General features: G+C 48.5%; 1 protein-coding gene across 3 annotated transcripts in view; it reads right to left on the bottom strand.

The window, feature by feature from the left end:
* The window catches only part of LOC126195271 (innexin inx3-like), a 52560-nt gene that overhangs the window by 14798 nt on the left and 16016 nt on the right, over window positions 1–21746 (bottom strand). For all 3 annotated transcript variants that reach the window (XM_049933801.1, XM_049933802.1, XM_049933800.1), the window contains exons 3-4: window positions 19486–19700; window positions 6301–6519 (exon numbers count right to left, since the gene is read on the bottom strand). In XM_049933801.1, coding sequence (XP_049789758.1) covers window positions 6301–6519; window positions 19486–19700 — 434 coding nt within the window. The remainder of the gene's footprint in view (window positions 1–6300; window positions 6520–19485; window positions 19701–21746) is intronic.

The raw sequence follows: 21746 nt of genomic DNA on the forward strand, positions 1-21746 counted from the left end.
CTTTAAGTGTAGTTTCTTCATAAAAATTTTCAGTGTTTTGTAGGAATAATTAAGGACAATTATAATTAAACTTGCAAAAGGAAGCAAAGCATTTATATTTAAATGCATGTGTTATTCACAGGAAAATAATGTAGAAGCAATTAACTCCAAGTACAAACCATTGGACTGATTTCAACCAAACAGTACACATCACTTACTGTCTAAGGAACTGCTGTGAGGATGAATGTAAAACATAAGTGTAGCCCATGATACATGTATATCCAGATTTCATTTATCCTGTATCTGCTAATGTGAGAGCATTTAGCAACTTTCAACAAACTTTACACATAATGTCAAAGTTTTATGAAATGTTTCTCACTGACAACCCCCAAAAAATGATGAAAGGAAAAACTTATTACTTAGTACATTTTCACTGTTCATGCTGTAAAACTGCCACATGAAGCATGATGTTTTAATTTATTACTACTTTACTGCTAACTGTTTTCTTGACATTTTGCAGACAGTATTCACATATACCACTGAATGTGCCAGCAAAATTATATCACTGTATGGCACACAGTTCAGGAGAGACGGTGTCAAACACTAAGTTGGATGAAAATTAGACTGCAGGGTGAAATTAGCTAGAGATATGAGGCTTACCCAGAAACTAAGGTGATAAGGCATGCAGCTTTAACATGGAATGTCCGTGGGGGAAGTTGGTACCACTTCTATGTCACAGGCAACCAGTGGAAGGAAGAAGCATTCCCAACAATCATTAGCTCGTCGATTAGTGTTGCGGTGACAGAAATAAGCATTTTCATTCCGGCACCTGGCAAGTGCCAAGTGCATGCTGTAATTTGCTACCTAAATGTTAAGGGCATGAACATTGCTGTGACTCATTATGAAATTGAGTCAGTGTGTGGAGAGGATGTAATGTCAAGAGAGCATGTGATGAAATGGGTGCAGAATTTCAATTTGCGAAGGACGAAAATTCATTGTGAAGACAGAATCGGAAGGCCATTTGTTGTGACTGGTGATATGCTGCAGAAAATTGAAGCTCATCATCTCTCCGATTGCCATTCAACAATTTACCTAAAAACACAAAATGAATAGGGTCAGTGCTGCTCGTGAATTTCTTGATTGTTTTGAGACTGAAGACAAGGCTTTTCTCAGTTCTGTAGTGATAGAAGATGAAACTTGGGCTTGTCACCATAATCCAAAGGGCAAACAACAGTCAGTGCAGTGGTGTCATACTCATTCTCCTTCAGCCAAAAAATTCACAACTCAACAAACAGCAAGGCAAATCAGGGTGTCAGTGTTTTGGTACAGAAAACCAGGTTCTGCTCATTGATTTTTTGGGAACAGGTGAAATAATAAATGCTGTAAGATATTGGGAGACCATGAAGAAACTTCACAGAGCCATACAAAGCAAACATCCTGGGTTTCTAACAACAGGAGTGTCTCTTGATTGATTGATATGGACATGTATGTGCCAAGTAAGTGGATTAAGGATGAAAAGGAACCTCGTGTTTAACAATCAAGTTCTTATAATGCTGAGAGAACGTTGATGCACTCTCAGTTCAGAAGAGAGAGCACACACACACACACACACACACACACACAACACACAACAACACACAACAACACACAACAACACACAACAACACACAACAACACACAACAACACACAACAACACACAACAACACACAACAACACACAACAACACACAACAACACACAACAACACACAACAACACACAACAACACACAACAACACACAACAACACACAACAACACACAACAACACACAACAACACACAACAACACACAACAACACACAACAACACACAACAACACACAACAACACACAACAACACACAACAACACACAACAACACACAACAACACACAACAACACACAACACACACTTTTTGACAAGCAAAAATTAGTAGAAATGTATGTGTCTGTACAAAGATCTATACGTAAAGTATATAACAACTTCCATCGCCGTACATTAGTAAAAGATCTTGCTGAGAACTCGAGAAAATTGTAGCCTTGTATAATCACTAAGTGGGTTGAAGGCTTCTATCCAGTCACTCATCAACCATTCTGTGGTAGTAATAAAAGACAGTAAAAGCAAAGCTTAAGTTTTAAATTTCATGTTTACGAAATCATTCATGGAGGAGGATCGTACAAACATACAGTTGTCTAATTGTCATACAGATTCCCGCATGGAGGACATACAAATTGGCATCTATGGCTTAAGGAAGCATCTGAAAGAGCTGAAAGCAAATAAATCACCAGGTCCAGATGGAATCTCAATTCGGTTTTACAAAGAGTGCTCTGCAGCATTGACCCAGCCCCCTTACATAGCCTCCATTTATTACAAATATCTCACTCAGCATAAAGTCCCAAGGGGATGGAAAAAGTGCAAGAACTCCTGTATGTAAGAAAGGTAAAAATATGATAATTATAACCAATACCCTTAACATTGGTTTGCTGCAGAATTCTCTACCAAATTCTGAGTTCAAATGCAATAAGTTTGCTCAAGACAGGAAAGCTTCTGTACACAAATCAGCATGGGTTTAGAGTACATCAACCATCTGAAAATTCAACCCTCCCTGTTCTCACATGATACACTACAAACCATGGATGGAGGGAAACAGGCAGATTCCATATTCCTAGACTTCTGGAAAGCATTTGAAATTATATCCCACTACAGATTGTTGACAAGTGTCCAAGCATATGGTTTATGAAGGCAGCAGAGGATCAAGTAGGTAAAAAGACAAGGACTAGTAGAAATCCTTGGGTAACAGACGAAATACTGAATTTAATTGACGAAAGGAGAACATATAAAAATGCAGTAAATGAAGCAGGCAAAAAGGAAGACAAACTTCTCAAAAATGAGATCGACAGGAAGTGCAAAATGGCTAAGCAGGGATGGCTAGAGGACAAATGTAAGGATGTAGAGGCTTACCTCACTAGGGGTAAGACAGATACTGCCTACAGGAAAATTAAAGAAACATTTGGAGAAAAGAGAACCACTTGTATGAATATCAAAAGCTCAGATGGAAACCCAGTTCTAAGCAAAGAAGGGAAAGCAGAAAGGTGGAAGGTGGAAGGAGTATATAGAGGCTCTATACAAGGGCGATGCACTTAAGGACAAAATTATGGAAATGGAAGAGGACATAGATGAAGATGAAATGGGAGATATGATACTGTGTGAAGAGTTTGGCAGAGCACTGAAAGATCTGAGTCGAAACAAGGCCCCAGGAGTAGACAACATTCCATTGGAACTACTGACAGCCTTGGGAGAGCCAGTCCTGACAAAACTCTACCATCTGGTGAGCAAGATGTATGAAACAGGCGAAATACCCTCAGACTTCAAGAAGACTATAATAATTCCAATCCCAAAGAAAGCAGGTGTTGACAGATGTGAAAATTACCGAACTATCAGTTTAATAAGTCACGGCTACAAAATACTAACGTGAATTCTTTACAGACGAATGGAAAAACTAGTAGAAGCCGACCTCGGGGAAGATCAATTTGGATTCCGTAGAAATATCAGAACACGTGAGGCAATACTGACCCTACGACTTATCTTAGAAGCTAGATTAAGGAAAGGCAAACCTACGTTCCTAGCATTTGTAGACTTAGAGAAAGCTTTTGACAATGTTGACTGGAATACTCTTTCAAATTCTGAATGTGGCAGGGGTAAAATACAGGGAGCAAAAAGCTATTTACAATTTGTACAGAAACCAGATGGCAGTTATAAGAGTTGAGGGGCATGAAAGGGAAGCAGTGGTTGGGAGGGGAGTGAGACAGGATTGTAGCCTCTCCCCGATGTTATTCAATATCTATATCGAGCAAGTAGTGAAGGAAACAAAAGAAAAATTTAGAGTAGGTATTAAAAGCCATGGAGAAGAAATAAAAACTTTGAGGTTCGCTGATGACATTGTAATTCTGTCAGAGGCAGCAAAGGACTTTGAAGAGCAGTTGATCGGAATGGACAGCGTCTTGAGAGGAGGATATAAGATGAACATCAACAAAAGCAAAATGAGGATAACGGAATGTAGTCTAAATAAGTCGGGCGATGCTGAGGGAATTAGATTAGGAAATGAGTCACTTATAGTAGTAAAGGAGTTTTGCTATTTGGGGAGCAAAATAACCAATGGTCGAAGTAGAGAGGATATAAAATGTAGACTGGCAATGGCAAGGAAATCATTTCTGAAGAAGAGAAATTTGTTAACATCGAGTATAGATTTAAGTGTCAGGAAGTCGTTTCTGAAAGTATATGTATGGAGTGTAGCCATGTATGGAAGTGAAACATGGACGATAAATAGTTTGGACAAGAAGATAAAATACAAGCTTTCGAAATGAGCTGCTACAGAAAAATGCTGAAGATTAGATGGGTAGATCACATAACTAATGAGGAAGTATTGAATAGGATTAGGGAGAAGAGAAGTTTGTGGCACAACTTGACTAGAAGAAGGGATCGGTTGGTAAGACATGTTCCGAGGCATCAAGGGATCACCAATTTAGCATTGGAGGGCAGTGTGGAGAGTAAAAATTGTAGAGGGAGACCAAGAGATGAATACACTAAGCAGATCCAGAAGGATGTAGGTTGCAGTAGGTACTGGGAGGTGAAGAAGCTTGCACAGGATAGAGTAGCATGGAGAGCTGCATCAAACCAGTCTCAGGACTGAAGACAACAACAACAACAACAACAACAACAAGTGTGAATGGCTGGAAAATTTCTTACGTAAGAGAACCCAGTATGTCATCCTTGGTGAGTATTCTTTGGAGACAAGGATATCGTCACAAGTACCCCAGGGAAGCATGATAGGACCACTTATATTCTCTACATACATAAATGACCTGAGACGGGGTGAGCAGCAATTAACAGCTATTTGCTGATGACACTGCGATATATGGGAAGGTGTCATCATTGATTGACTCCAGGAGTATACAAGATGATAGGCAAAATTTCTAGTTGGTGTGATGAAAGGCAGCTTGCTCTACATATAGAGAAGAGGAAGTTAGTGAGGATGAGTACAAAAAATAGCCCTGAAACATTTGAATACAGAACTAGTGACTGCACATCAACACAGTCACTTTGATTAAATATCTAGGTGTAACATTGTAAAGCACTATGAAATGGAATGAGCATGTAATGTTTGTAATAGCGACAGTGAATGCTCTACTGTGTTATTGGGAAAATTTTGGGAAGTATAGCTCATCCATCAGGTAGACAGCATATAGAACACTAATGCGAGCCGTTCTTGAGTACTGTTTGAGTGTTGGATTAAAGGAAGAGGACGGAGAAATTCAGAGGTGTACTGCTAGATTTGTTACGAATCATTCGATCAGCACTCAAGTATTATGAAGATGCTTCATGAAAAAATGGCAATCCCTGGATGGAAGACAATGCTCTTTCGACAAGACAGTATTGCACAAATATAGGTAACTTATCTGAGGCCGACTGCAAAAAAATTCAACTTTTGTCAATGTACATTTTACGAAAGGATCATGAAGGTAATATCCGAGATATTAGGGTTTGTTCAGAGGCTTTTAAATATTCGTTTTTTCGTTCCTCAATTTGCCAGTGTTACAGGAAAGAAAGTGACTAGAAGTGGTACAAGGTAGCCTCTGCCATGGACCTTACAGTTTTTTGCAAATTATGTATCTAATTTTGACTTTTATGCTTTCTGTATACAAATTCAATTTAATTGCCAACTCCCTCTAAGTTCAAGTACCATTTTGAAATATCTTTCCTTCAGCAATTTTACAAATGCGCGAAATATTTAAATTTCTGTCATCTGTCACACAAATGTAGACACCTAGATGAATGGTATGATTATATGGTGTGATTTTAAAGTCTTTGGTGATACCAATAAGCTTACCAGGTTCAGGCAGCAAAGAAACTAAACTCTCAACACTTCTCAGCATTTGCAAAACAGGTTGTGGTTATTATGATTACTACTTAGGCATGCTACAAAGAGTTTACTGGCAAGTTTATTACAATAATTTGATGTACTGAAAATTCAAAATTCTTACTCATTGTGTAAACAATGAATCTGAACAACAGATGGAGTTAGCTAACTCCCATACACACATGCTACTGAACCAAAATGTTATAACCACTTGTTCAACAGCAAGTTTGTCCACATTCAGAATGCAACACAGCAGCATAGATCTCACAAGTCCTTGGTAGATTTCAGAAGTATGTGTGCATTCTTATAAATTTTCCAGTATATGTAAGACACTTTCTCCATTCTAGTAATATTTGCTTTAGGTAAAGCCAGATTAGTGTTTACTCACTGTATTTATTACATTGAGAGCGACACAAAAGGTATAACATGCACAGTACATTTTGTGCATTCTCCACGATGATGTGAAGTATAGAATAACACTCTCCATTTTTTTTCTGGTCTCCTCATTGTCATCTATCCTAGGACCTCTCAGCCCTTCACTAATATTGGAAATAAGGCCTCCTTCCCACTTCTTCCACAGCCAGTGAGGTGCATAAAACATCAGACCCTGCAAAAACAATCTTTTTCAACAATCTTCTGGAAAACATTACTGAAATTTACAAAAATGTAAAAATATATACTTTTTGGCAGAAAGTTAAAAAATTGGGATTTACACTAACAGTGCACAATGTGGTCATAGACAGTCTGAAAAGCTTTTAAGGGTGTTGACATCTTGGTTGTGCTTAGAAATAACTTAAGAAAAAAAATTTATGTGTTGTGCCATTTTTGAGTTTATCAGCATTGAGGTTAGCCTATCAGGCCATTGTGCATGCAAATTCAAGCAGCCCACCAAACACAGTGTCAATTGTTTTCTTAGCATCGACAATTGCTCACAATACTGCTCAGCCTTTGGCTTGGGTTCAATACTTTCTACCATCCCATGTCCAATTTTGTATCACTTATTTGTGTTCTTAATTTGGTTTTCCTAAAACCATTTGGCAACACTTCCCTTGGCACACCACTTAATTTGTGCACACAACAACCTAATTGGCTAACTGCAATGCTAATTAGCTTGGACACATCAAATCTTTTTCATAACAATTATTTCTCAGCACAACTTACCCCGAAACACCCTTGCAAAATTTTCAGGCTGTTTCTGACCACTATGTTTATTACATTCAACCACCTGAACAATGAATATTAGTAGAAGAAAGAAGAACAGTTTAAGTTGCTCAACATTAGATCTAATATCTTACTTCTGCAAATCCCCAGGATAGCATTTCTTGAAAAATATCAAACAGGATACATTTAAACAAATATTAGCGAAACTTTTCAAACTGCAGAGAACATTCTATATCAAGACCTAAGACTGATAGGGAAGAGTTTTTTGAAATTTGCTGTTCTAGAGAATCCTTTCATGCAGCTAGGCAGTTCTGTCCAGTAGTGAAAGATGGCAAGGGCTGTGCTAGTTGTATGTGGATAACAAGACTTTAGACTGCAGCCCTGAACTGCTACCACTATCTGAACTGTGGCAACATCTACCTCTAGCATCATTCAGTATCACCAATGCCACATTTCCTTCAGATGTGCTAGCCTTGTTACTTTTGTCTGCACCAGAAAGTGAACCACAGGTTGTAAGAATGATATAGGAACAGGTATCTGGACCAATCGGAATGCTGTTGCTTGCCAAATGACTTCACCTACACACATTGTAAAGAATGTGATCACATTAGTTCTTCCTCTGAAATGCTATTCTGGAGATTTGTGTCAGTAAGATATTAGATCCAGTATCAAGTCACTTATGCTGCTTCTCCCTTTTCTACCTTCATTCATGAGTCATGCAGTTAAAAGAAACAGTAGTCAACATTGTTAGCTATACTTTCAATTTTTAACTTTAATGCCCTCCTGTCGACAAACACAACACTCATTTAAAAATGGACCAGTGTGATAGTGATTCCAAATGGGTGCCATTGTAAAGGCTCTTCACGACATGGAGAAGCCCTGGGTTAAAAGAAATACATCTTTTTTAGTAGTTATATCAACATAAAGAGCTGTTCAGTGTTTGCAGTAGATATGGTAAATGACATGACTGCTTCCACAGGTGGCCCAACCGCAACAATAAGTACAACAAATAATTAGAATAGTAATTAACATTCAGAAATTTTAATTGGGTATGTTGAAAATTATTCAAATGACTGAGCACTATGGGACCGAACTTCTAAGGTCATCAGTCCCCTAGAACTTAGAACTACTTAAACCTAACTAACCTAAGGACATCACACACATCCATGCCCGAGGCAGGATTCGAACCTGCAACCGTAGCGGTCACGCAGTTCCAGACTGTGGCACCTAGAACCGCTCTGCCACTTCGGCCGGCATGTTGAAAACGCAGAGCACATTATGTACAACTTATTTTCCAAAAATGGCATTTCAGAAACTGGCTTGATTAGGCCTACACAAGGATGAATGTGATGTGAAAGCTTCTTTAATGTATGTTGTAAAAAGTAGGCATTTTGCCAAATTAATGGTGGCAGGGTAGTTTGCCAAATTTCAAATTATTACTGAAGTTGATTGAACTGTTTGCTAAAACCCCCAGTCACATTTCAACTTTTATATGAAACATTTTTATATTCTATGGTTTCGAAAATATTCCCTCTTAACCCAATAATACAAATTCACTTTTAAGGTGTGTTTTATCCCTTGAAAATGGAATTCTAAAGAAACAAAAAAATATGTATTTCATCGTTTTGATCCACTACATATCCACTAAGTTTCATCAAAATCATTTATTTACACCTGAGGATCTTTGTTCCTTGTCAGAACACACACACACACACACACACACACACACACACACACACACACACACACTTAGCCTAAACTCTCACGAATGAGACCACAGCTATCACCAGCACTTAATTACAGGGGGGAGGAGGGGGGGAGGGGGGGAAGTGACGAGACGGGATTCGGGGGGGGGGGTGGAGTGACGGGATTGGATTGGGGGGGGGGGGTGGAAGTGACGAGACGGGATTGGATTGGGGGGGGGGGTGGAAGTGACGAGACGGGATTTGGGGGGGGCGGGTGGAAGTGACGAGACGGGATTTGGGGGGGGCGGGTGGAAGTGACGAGACGGGATTGGGGGGGGGGGGCGGGTGGAAGTGACGAGACGGGATTGGGGGGGGGGGGCGGGTGGAAGTGACGAGACGGGATTGGGGGGGGGGGGCGGGTGGAAGTGACGAGACGGGATTGGGGGGGGGGGGCGGGTGGAAGTGACGAGACGGGATTGGGGGGGCGGGTGGAAGTGACGAGACGGGATTGGGGGGGCGGGTGGAAGTGACGAGACGGGATTGGGGGGGCGGGTGGAAGTGACGAGACGGGATTGGGGGGGCGGGTGGAAGTGACGAGACGGGATTGGGGGGGCGGGTGGAAGTGACGAGACGGGATTGGGGGGCGGGTGGAAGTGACGAGACGGGATTGGGGGGGCGGGTGGAAGTGACGAGACGGGATTTGGGGGGGCGGGTGGAAGTGACGAGACGGGATTTGGGGGGGCGGGTGGAAGTGACGAGACGGGATTTTGGGGGGCGGGTGGAAGTGACGAGACGGGATTTGGGGGGGCGGGTGGAAGTGACGAGACGGGATTTGGGGGGGCGGGTGGAAGTGACGAGACGGGATTGGGGGGGGGCGGGTGGAAGTGACGAGACGGGATTGGGGGGGGGGGTGGAAGTGACGAGACGGGATTGGGGGGGGGGTGGAAGTGACGAGACGGGATTGGGGGGGAAGTGACGAGACGGGATTGGGGGGAGGAAGTGACGAGACGGGATTGGGGGGGGGAAGTGACGAGACGGGATTGGGGGGGGGAAGTGACGAGACGGGATTGGGGGGGGGGAAGTGACGAGACGGGATTGGGGGGGGGAAGTGACGAGACGGGATTGGGGGGGGGAAGTGACGAGACGGGATTGGGGGGGGAAGTGACGAGACGGGATTGGGGGGGGGAAGTGACGAGACGGGATTGGGGGGGCGGAGTGACGAGACGGGATTGGGGGGGCGGAGTGACGAGACGGGATTGGGGGGGGCGGAGTGACGAGACGGGATTGGGGGGATGGGGAAGTGACGAGACGGGATTGGGGGGATGGGGAAGTGACGAGACGGGATTGGGGGGATGGGGAAGTGACGAGACGGGATTGGGGGGATGGGGAAGTGACGAGACGGGATTGGGGGGGGGGAAGTGACGAGACGGGATTGGGGGGGGGGAAGTGACGAGACGGGATTGGGGGGGGGGGAAGTGACGAGACGGGATTGGGGGGGGGAAGTGACGAGACGGGATTGGGGGGGTGGAAGTGACGAGACGGGATTGGGGGGGTGGAAGTGACGAGACGGGATTGGGGGGGTGGAAGTGACGAGACGGGATTGGGGGGGGAAGTGACGAGACGGGATTGGGGGGGGGGAAGTGACGAGACGGGATTGGGGGGGGGGAAGTGACGAGACGGGATTGGGGGGGGGAAGTGACGAGACGGGAGGGGGGGAAGTGACGAGACGGGAGGGGGGGAAGTGACGAGACGGGAGGGGGGGAAGTGACGAGACGGGAGGGGGGGAAGTGACGAGACGGGAGGGGGGGAAGTGACGAGACGGGAGGGGGGGAAGTGACGAGACGGGAGGGGGGGAAGTGACGAGACGGGAGGGGGGGAAGTGACGAGACGGGAGGGGGGGAAGTGACGAGACGGGAGGGGGGGGAAGTGACGAGACGGGAGGGGGGGGAGTGACGAGACGGGAGGGGGGGAAGTGACGAGACGGGAGGGGGGGAAGTGACGAGACGGGAGGGGGGGAAGTGACGAGACGGGAGGGGGGGAAGTGACGAGACGGGAGGGGGGGAAGTGACGAGACGGGAGGGGGGGAAGTGACGAGACGGGAGGGGGGGAAGTGACGAGACGGGAGGGGGGGAAGTGACGAGACGGGAGGGGGGGAAGTGACGAGACGGGAGGGGGGGAAGTGACGAGACGGGAGGGGGGGAAGTGACGAGACGGGAGGGGGGGAAGTGACGAGACGGGAGGGGGGGAAGTGACGAGACGGGAGGGGGGGAAGTGACGAGACGGGAGGGGGGGAAGTGACGAGACGGGAGGGGGGGGAAGTGACGAGACGGGAGGGGGGGGAAGTGACGAGACGGGAGGGGGGGAAGTGACGAGACGGGAGGGGGGGAAGTGACGAGACGGGAGGGGGGGAAGTGACGAGACGGGAGGGGGGGGAAGTGACGAGACGGGAGGGGGGGGAAGTGACGAGACGGGAGGGGGGGGAAGTGACGAGACGGGAGGGGGGGGAAGTGACGAGACGGGAGGGGGGGGAAGTGACGAGACGGGAGGGGGGGGAAGTGACGAGACGGGAGGGGGGGGAAGTGACGAGACGGGAGGGGGGGGAAGTGACGAGACGGGAGGGGGGGGAAGTGACGAGACGGGAGGGGGGGGGGGGAAGTGACGAGACGGGAGGGGGGGGAAGTGACGAGACGGGAGGGGGGGAAGTGACGAGACGGGAGGGGGGGGAAGTGACGAGACGGGAGGGGGGGGAAGTGACGAGACGGGAGGGGGGGGAAGTGACGAGACGGGAGGGGGGGGGAAGTGACGAGACGGGAGGGGGGGGAAGTGACGAGACGGGAGGGGGGGAAGTGACGAGAAAGTTGGGAGAGGGTGTGGGTGGGTGGGGGGAGGGTGAGAAGTGATGAGAAAGTTGGGCGAGGGTGGGGGTGGGGGTGTCGAGACGGGTTGGGCGAGGGTGGGGGTGGGTTTTTTTTTTGTGGTTTTAGGGCGCACAACTTCAATGGTCATTAGCGCCCTGACTACGTTAAGAATGCACTGCGAGGCACAAGTTTAAATCAACTAAAAGGGAAAACACGATAAAAGACAGACTGACAGGCAAAGGATTAAAAAACAGCATCATCAAATGTCCTTAGAAAGGTTTGTCAAATTGATAAAACGAAGAACGCGAGCAGCTGCTCGTGGGTCATCTGCTAAAATGGCTTCTACAGTACATGGCAGGCCAAGATCGAGACGCAGGGTGTTAAAATCCGGACACGACGTTAAAATGTGGCGGACCGTCAGCAATTGCCCACATGGGCAGAACGGCGCCGGCGCAGCTGTCAGCAGATGGCGATGGCTGAACCGGCAGTGGCCAATTCGCAATCGGGCCAATACTACCTCCTCCCGCCAAGAAGGGCGTGAGGAGGACGTGAGGAGGACGTCCAAGCCACGGGAAGAGCTTTCAAGGCCCGATGCTTGTTGTATGGAAGTGCAGCCCAATCGGCATGCCACAGCGATACAAAGCGCCGACAAATTACCCTGCTACAATCTGACGAAGGGACACAACAAGAAGCTGTCCGAGGCTGGAGGACCGCAGCCTTCGCCGCGGCATCTGCAGCTTCGTTCCCAGGGATACCGACATGGCCAGGAACCCACATAAAGCTAACCGGAGAACCGACGTCTACCAGCTGCTGAAGAGAGCGTTGGATCTGGTGCACGAAAGGGTGAACCGGGTACGGATCACCGAGGCTCTGGATAGCGCTCAGGGAATCGGAGCAGATGACATATGCAGAATGTCGGTGGCGGCAGATGTAAAGGACAGCCTGGTAGAGGGCAAAGAGCTCAGCTGTGAAGACCGAACAATGGCCATGGAGCCGATATTGGAAACTTTGTGCCCCGACAATAAAAGAACACCCGACCCCGTCATTGGTCTTAGAGCCATCTGTATAAATGAAGGTCATATTAATGAACTTCGAACGAAGTTCGACAAAACGGGAGTGGTAGACTGAACCGGGGGTAACCTCCTTCGGGAGCGAGCAGAGGTCAAGGTGGACGCGAACCTGAGCCTGGAGCCAAGGTGGCGTGTGGCTCTCGCCCACTCAAAAGGTGGCAGGGAGTGAAAAATTAAGGTGTTGAAGGGGGTGACGAAAGCGAACTCCAGGGGGTAGCAGGGCGGAGACATACAACCCGTATTGACTGTCGAGAGAGTCATCAAAAAAGGAACGATAAGACGGGTGGTTGGGCATTGCCAGTAGCCGACAGGCATACCGACAAAGCAGTATATCGCGCTGGTAGGTGAGTGGCAACTCACCAGCGTCAGCATGAAGACTCTCGACGGGACTAGTATAAAACGCTCCGATCGCAAGTCGTAAACCCCGATGTTGTATGGAGTTGAGGCGGCGTAAGATGGATGGCCGTGCAGAGGAGTATACGAAGCTCCCATAATCCAGCTTGGAGCGGACGATCGACCGATATAGGCGAAGTAGGACGGTTCGATCCGCTCCCCACGACATACCACTGAGAACACGGAGGACATTGAGAGAATGGGTAGAACGGGCAGCCAAATAAGACACATGTGGAGACCAACTAAGTTTCCTGTCAAATGTAAGACCGAAAAATTTTGTTGTCTCCACGAATGGGAGAGCAACGGGACCGAGTCGTAAAGACGGTGGGAGAAACTCTTTGTAGCGCCAGAAGTTAATACAGACCATCTTCTCGGCAGAAAAACGGAAGCCATTGGCGACACTCCAGGAGTAAAGACGGTCAAGAGAACGCTGAAGACAGTGCTCCAGGAGACACGTACGCTGCACGCTGCAATAGATGGTAAAATCGTCCACGAAAAGGGAGCCTGATACATCAGCTGGGAGGCAATCCATTATTGGATTGATCGCTATGGCGAAGAGAGCGACGCTCAAAACTGAGCCCTGTGGCACCCCATTCTCCTGGCGAAAGGTGTCTGACAGGACAGAACCCACACGTACCCTGAACTGTCGATCCATTAAAAAGGAACGAATAAAAAGAGGGAGGCGACCGCAAAGGCCCCATGTATGCATGGTGCGGAGAATGCCCGCCCTCCAACAGGTGTCTTAAGCCTTCTCCAAATCAAAGAACACAGCCGCGGTCGGGCGCTTCCGCACGAAGTTATTCATAATGAAGGTTGACAAGGTAACCAGATGGTCAACAGCAGAGCGGCGTCTACGAAATCCACATTGTACATTGGTAAGTAGGCGTCGAGACTCGAGCAGCCAAACCAATCGAGAGTTAACCATTCGCTCCATCACTTTACAGACACAGCTGGTAAGCGAGATGGGTCGATAACTGGAAGGCAAGTGCTTGTCCTTCCCTGGCTTAGGAATCGGGACAACAATAGACTCGCGCCAGCATGCGGGAACATGTCCCTCAATCCAGATGCATTTGCAAGTACGAAGAAGAAAATCTTTACCCGCAGGAGAAAGGTTCTTCAGCATCTGAATATGAATAGAATCAGGCCCTGGAGCGGAGGACCATGATCGGCCAAGTGCGTTTTCGAGTTCCTGCATGGTGAATGGGGCATTATAACTTTCACGATTCGAGGAGCGGAAGTTAGGTGGCCTAGCCTCCTCTGCCTGTTTTCGGGGGAGGAAGGCAGGGTGGTAATGAGCGGAGCTCGAAACCTCTGCGAAAAAGCGGCCGAAGGCATTGGAGATATCCTCAGGAGCCACAAGGACGTCATTCGCGACCGTCAAGCCAGAAACTGGTGGTGGACCTTAGTGCCAGATAGACAGCGCAGGCTACCCCAGACAACAGAAGGAGTAAAACTGTTGAAGGTGCTTGTGAAAGCAGGCCAGCTGGCTTTCTTGCTTTCTTTAATAATACGACGGCACTGCGCACGTAATCGTTTATAAGTGATACAATTCGCCACTGTAGGGTGGCGTTTAAAGGTGCGTAAAGCACGTCGACGAGCACGTAAAGCATCTCTACATGCTGCGGTCCACCAGGGGACCAGTACGCGACGTGGAGAAGAAGTAGTGTGAGGGATGGAATATTCAGCAGCAGTGAGAATGACTTCCGTGAGGTGTGCGACCTGACTATCGCAGCTTGGGAAGGTTTGATCCTGAAAGGTCGCCCTGGAAGAGAAGAGCCCCCAGTCTGCTTTGGAGATGTTCCAACTAGCTGAGCACGGAGAAGGGGTATGATGCAGGAGATGGATGACACACGGGAAGTGGTCGCTCGAATATGTATCAGAAAGGGCATACCACTCAAACCGGCGTGCAAGTTGGGTAGTACATATAGAGAGGTCTAAATGGGAATAGGTATGAGATGTGTCCGAAAGAAAAGTAGGGGCGCCAGTATTGAGGCAGACAAGATTGAGCTGGTTGAAAAGGTCTGCTAACAGGGAGCCCCTCGGGCAGGATGCTGGAGAGCCCCAAAGGGGGTGGTGGGCATTGAAGTCTCCAGTTAACAAAAATGGTGCAGGTAGCTGAGCAATAAGTTGCATCATGTCTGCCCTGGTAATGGCAGACGACGATGGAGTGCAAACGGTACAAATAGAAAATGTAAAAGTGGGGAGAGTAATTCGGACGGCAACGGCCTGCAGGCCGGTGTGCAATGTGATGGGATCGTAGTAAATATCATCCCGGACCAGCAACATAACCCCTCCATGAGCCGGAATACCTACCACAGGGGGTAGGTCAAAACGCACAGAGGTGTAGTGTGCCAAGGCAATGTGATCGCATGGGCGTAGTTTCGTTTCCTGGAGGGCTATGACGAGCAGACGGTGCAAGCGGAGCAGCAACTTCAAGTCCTCTCGGTTGGAGTGAATGCTGTGAACATTCCAGTGAATAAGAGCCATCGTGAGAAGAAAAGGAAGATGAAAGAAGGGGTCACCTCGAAGGCCGCTGAGGGCCTGGCTTCGAGCGAGTACTGCCGCCGCTATCAGTAGGCGGACAGTCATCATCCATTGGTTCTATAGGTTCATCGGCCATCTCGTTAAGATGGCCGGGAGGAGGCGCTTCCTCCGCCGGTGGACGGCCAGATGTTCGGCTAACAGCGGTGCAGCCAGGCGAAACGGATGACGGGCTGGGGCGGCAACCACTGGGTGGCGCAGGAGAAGAAATGCGCCGTGGCGGAAAAGGAGAACTGTGCTTCCTATGAGCCTACTTGGAAGGTCTTTTAGTGGAAGTACTGGTCGACAGCTGGGAGTTCGAGGTACGTAGGAAGTCTGCACGGGACGGTTCCTTCTTGAAGGACCGTGCATCTGACTTCTGGGTCTTTCTCTTGGCAGAAGCTGATGAAGGTGTTTGTGTTGGAGGGGTGACGGGAGGAAGAGGAGACGTCGACCGCGCGATCTTAGCACTGGCCGAACGGACGACTGTGGTGCTGAAGGTCAGATTGCATGTCTGCGTCGCCACCTCCCTGGTAGTCCGAGGAGAGGCGAGGACAGTACTGTATTTTCCCACTGGGAGCAGCGTGGGCTTCCTACTAGCAAATAGCTTGCGAGCAGCCGAGGTGGACACTCTCTTTGACCCGAATTTCTTGGATACAGCGTTCTTCCTTGTAGATGGGACAGTCGCGGGAGGACGCTGCATGGTCACCCTGACAGTTCACACAACGAGGAGACTGAGGTGGACAGTCACCCTCATGGGCATCCCTGCCACAAGTGACATTTAGCTGCATTGGAACAAGACTGGTGAGTGTGATTAAAACGCTGACACTGGTAGCAGCGTGTAGGTGTCGGGACATAGGGGCGAACAGAAATAACCTCGTAGCCCGCTTTGATACGCGACGGCAGCTGAACACTATCAAAGGTCAAGAAAAGTGTCCAGGTCAGTACAAGGTCATTGTTGACCTTTTTCATGACCCTATGGACAGCCATCACGCCCTGCTCAGCGAGGAAAGACTGAATCTCCTCGTCAGTCAATCCGTCGAGTGATCGAGTATATACCACACCAGGAGACGAATTCAAAGTGCGGTGAGCCTCCACCCGGACAGGGAATATGTACAGGAGTGTGGCCCAAAGCAGTTTTTGTGCCTGAAAGGCACTCTCTGTTTCTAGTAACAAGGTACCATTACGAAACCTGGTACACGACTTGACAGATCCGGCCATGGCATCTACGCCCTTCTGGATAACGAAAGGGTTGACAGAGGAAAAATCCTTGCCATCCTCAGATCGAGAAACTACGAGGAACTGTGGGGCAGGCGGTAGTACTTTTGTCACTGGTGGCTGGTCAAGTTTCCGTTTATGGGCAGAAGTCTAGAGAGAAGAAGAAAAATCCATTGCAGAGGAATCCCCCATTATTGCCAGCATCTCCGATGGCGCGCTCCTTCCTTGTGGGGACCCTCTCAGAGGGCACTCCTGCCTTAGGTGAATGTTTACACCTCAGGTCACACCTCCAGAGAAACAGACGGAGGGACCAATCGGCATGGTCAGAAGGTATCAGCTCAGGCAATCACCCCTCCCTGGGCCTGCCTTTTACCAGGGGGTATGTGCGTGCCTTACTTGTCTACCCAGGGCAGGGAATTACGCGTTACCCCATCACCGGCTACGCGTGGGTTGGCCTTCAGGCGTGCACAGGAAGGAAGGAAGAAGAGGAAAAAGAAGAGAGAGGGAGAGAGAGAGAGGACAGACTGTCTCAAACGCCGAGGCGGAGACCAGAGAAGGCAAGGAGAAGAAGGCAAGGAGAAGAAGGCAATGAGAAGGCAAGGAGAAGAAGACAAGGGAAAGAGTAAGGAAGACAGTGAGATGGAGAAGAGCAAAGAAAGGAACCAACCAAAGGAAGGAAGAAACGAGAAGTGAAAAACCAAAATGACCGCAAATAGAGGTCGTGGAACCGTCCGTCTCCGGACGCACGCGCGAACTATCCCCTTGAGGGGGAGGGACTCCTTTTAGTTGCCTCTTACGACAGGCAGGAATACCTCGGGCCTATTCTAATCCCCGGACCCGCAGGGGGAGGGAGGCGGAGGCATAGACCCCGGATGGGGTGAGGAGGTGGAGGGGGGACAGGATAGGGGTGAGGATACTGTGGAAGGAGTGGACACGACTGAGGCAAACTAAGTTGTCAACGTCACGGGATGGAGGCAGTCATACTTCTTCCTGGCCTCAGAATAAGAGAGGCGATCCAAAGTTTTTAATTCTTGAATCTTCTTCTCCATCTGATACACGGGGCAGTCTAAAGATCTAGACGAATGGATGCCAGGACAATTGACGCACCGAGGTGGTGGGGTGCATGTATGTTCCTCACAAAGAGGACGTCCACAATCGCCACAAAGGGGCTCAGCCTCACACCATGACGACATTTGCCCAAAGCACAAACGCCGAAAGCAGCGCATAGGAGGTGGGACGTAAGGTCGCACGTCGCACCGGTAGCACATCACCTTTACCTTCTCCGGGAGAACGTCCCCTCGAAGGTGAGGATAAAGGCCCCGGTGTCGATGCGACGGTCTTTGGGGCCACGCTGGACTCGCCGGACGAAATGCACGCATCGGCGCTCCAGGTTCGCCCTGAGCTCATCATCAGATTGCAGCAGGAGGTCCCAATGAAAAATAACCCCCTGCGTCCTATTCAGTGCCATATGCGGGACAATGGACAGTGGGATGTCCCCTAGTCGGTTGCACGCCTGGAGCGCCGCCGACTGAGTGGCGGAGGTGGTCTTTATAAGAACTGACCCCGAACACATTTTACTGAGAGCCTCGATTTTCCCGAAGATGTCCTCGATGTGCTGGACAAAGAACATGGGCTTGGAGGTGGCAAACGTCCCCCCATCGGTCCGAGAACAGACTAAATAGCGGGGGAAGTACTTCGCCCCAAGCCGGCGGGCCTGTCCTTCCTCCCAGGGAGTGGCCAAGGGGGTAAGGGGGTAAGGGCAGGAGAACCAGAACCAGAGACAGTACCTTTCTTTTTAAAAGACTTGGCCGCAGAGCGACCCAATACATGTTGACGTTTCATCTGCGAAACGTCCGCCCCGATACCACCCACTCCGACCAGGGGCTCTCCCCACGGGTGCCACCAAGCCTCAGCAAGGGCCACCTGGCAGGATGACCGTTGCCGGGAGTCCTGATGCCCCAGGGAGACGGGCATCTACTCCTTGGCCGACGTGGGGAGGGTGCAGCTCGGGTATCGGCAGTACGATCCCTGTGTTGTCAGGGGGCTACAACCTAGAGGGTACATGACGACCCCACCACAACGGGCTGGCAACCGTGCTGGATTTTGGGTGCCATGGAAAGTCCATCATGATCATAGGTGCAGATGGGGACGCACTATGGGCGTAACTTGTGCAACCCATCAGGCGTTTAGGCCCACTTTGAGGAATAGTGGGTGTGGTTACAACGCCGTTACAATGCTGAGTGCCAAGGTCTTAGTGCACTGAGGACCAGTGAGACACCATGTAAGGCGTCCTTCCCCAAAAGGCTCGTACTTCTGCAGAATTTTGAAAAATGAAGGTCAAACCCCAAGGGGGACCACATGGAAGGCCGAAACGGTTGAAACTCCTTTTAGTCGCCTCTTATGACAGGCAGGAATACCTCGGGCCTATTCTTACCCCGGACCCGCAGGGGGGTGAATTATCGACTGACTTCTGTGATAATGGTATAACAAGGACAGTGGATGGTCATGGTCTAAGAAATACAAAAGATGAAACTGAAGACAACAAGTAAATTTGAACATATGTCAGAATTATTCTGGGCAGGTTATATTTCACTGTTCATAATGGAATTTTAAGAAGTTTAAGACAATATAATAAATGATTAAGTATGAGCTATTGCCATTCTCTTACCTGGAATACCAGTACAAATGGGACCCACTGGTAGTAGTTATGGTGCACAACACTCTCCTCATATGCCAAATATGGTCCTACATTATGTGCAGCTACATCCACACCAGGTCTTCCACCTTTTAATCTTGGCACAGTAAATGTTGATGTAATCCAGCAGTATGTTGTAACAGCCTTTTTTATCTTTTCATTATCAACAATACAAGTTATTGGATCACCTGTAGTGCAAACGGAGTTAATATTATTAATCTTTTAATTGAAATGACACCATCCTCCTCACTCACTCTCTCTCAGCTGTCTGTATAGAATGAAAGTTTAAAAACCTGGTTCATATGACCATTACTATTGATCATAATTACTACCACATGTCCAAATATTCTGATAAATCATAAGAGTGGCTTACATGGTAGTCTTACATTGTTTCTGAAAATCTGAGATTCTCAATTCCCTGCCTAATGTCTGTATAAGACATTTGCACCAAAATGTAAAACAATTTTGAACTCCAGAGAGGGATGCACAGCCTTTTTATCTCATGCATTTTACAGTGTCCTTCCTCTTTTATTTATTTTTATTTTGGTTTTAGGGCGCAAAACTGCTATGGTCATTAGCGCCCGGTCCGTGACTGAGGGAAGAATAAAAACCGAAAATAGAAAACAGCAAAAATTGGAACGAAACTCAAAGAATTGGAGACACTAAAAGCAGAGACAAGGCTTAAAAGTCCACTACAGAGAGGGCTTGATGGTCCCCCGATAAAACTTCAAATGACTGACGTCATTTCACTGTCACTAATAAACTGGAGAACGCGGTCGGCTGAGCGCGTGTCATCTGCTAAAATCAACGATAGATCAGGCGATAGCTGTAGACGGGAGCGTAAAGGATTAAAATAGGGGCATTCAATTAAAAGGTGTCTGACCGTCCACAGCTGAGAGCAGTGGGGACAGAGTGGGGGAGGATCGCCGCTTAAAAGATGTCGATGGCTAAAAAGACAGTGCCCTATCCGGAGTCTAGCTAAAATTACCTCCTCCCGACGACGCGTTCGGGAGGAAGAGGTCCAAGCGCAAGGAAGGGCTTTCACTTCCCGCAATTTATTGCGGGGAAGTGTTGACCAATGCGCATGCCATAAATGAGCAACTTTGCGACATAAACCGCTCCGTAGATCGGTGAAGGGAAGCGACTGAATAGCTGGCCGAGGAAGAGAAACTGCAGCCTTGGCTGCTATATCAGCCGCCTCATTCCCACAGATACCAGCGTGTCCCGGGAGCCAGAGGAACGCCACCGAGACGCCCCCCAGGTGGAGCAAGCGCAGACAGTCCTGAATCCGGTGGACCAGAGGGTGCACAGGGTAAAGAGCTTGGAGACTGAGGAGAGAGCTGAGAGAATCGGAGCAGATGACGTACTGTATCTGCTGATGGCGGCGGATGTAGTGGACAGCCTGGAGAACAGCGAAAAGCTCCGCAGCATAAACCGAACACTGGTCGGGAAGCCGAAAGTGATGTGGGGCGTCGCCAACAATATAGGCACTCCCTACACCCAACGATGTTTTCGAGCCGTCGGTGTAAATAAAGGTGGCGTCCGTCATTTGTGCACATAGAGCAGCAAATGCGCGACGATAAACAAGTGAAGGTGTACCATCCTTGGGAAATTGACAAAGATCACGGAGCAGACAGATCCGGGGACGGAGCCAAGGCGGTGCTGTACCCCAAGTTGTCAAGAAGGTTTTAGGGAAGCGGAAGGAAAGAGAATGGAGCAGTTGACGGAAGCGGACTCCCGGGGGTAGTAGGGAGGAGGAGCGGCCTGCATACCCTACATCAAAGGAGGCGTCGAAAAAAGGGTCATGGGCTGAATTAGCAGGCATGGAAGACAGATGGCTAGCATAACGGCTCAGAAGGACCGCTCGCCGATTGGACAGCGGAGGTTCAGCAGTCTCAGCATAAAGGCTTTCCACAGGGCTAGTGTAAAAAGCTCCAGACGCTAAACGTAATCCACGGTGGTGGATAGAGTCGAGACGCCGAAGAATAGACGGCCAAGCAGAGGAGTAGACTATGCTTCCATAGTCCAATTTCGAGCGCACTAAGGCGCGATAGAGGCGGAGAAGGACCACTCGGTCCGCTCCCCAGGAGGTACCATTCAGGACGCGGAGGGTGTTGAGCGTTCGCAGACAGCGAGCCGAAAGATAGGAAACGTGGGAGGACCAGCACAGTTTTCTGTCAAACATAAGACCCAAGAATTTAGTGACGTCTGAAAACGGAAGGTTGACAGGACCT

Source organism: Schistocerca nitens, chromosome 7 (genome assembly GCF_023898315.1).
Source record: "Schistocerca nitens isolate TAMUIC-IGC-003100 chromosome 7, iqSchNite1.1, whole genome shotgun sequence".
NCBI classification, from domain to species: domain Eukaryota; kingdom Metazoa; phylum Arthropoda; class Insecta; order Orthoptera; family Acrididae; genus Schistocerca; species Schistocerca nitens.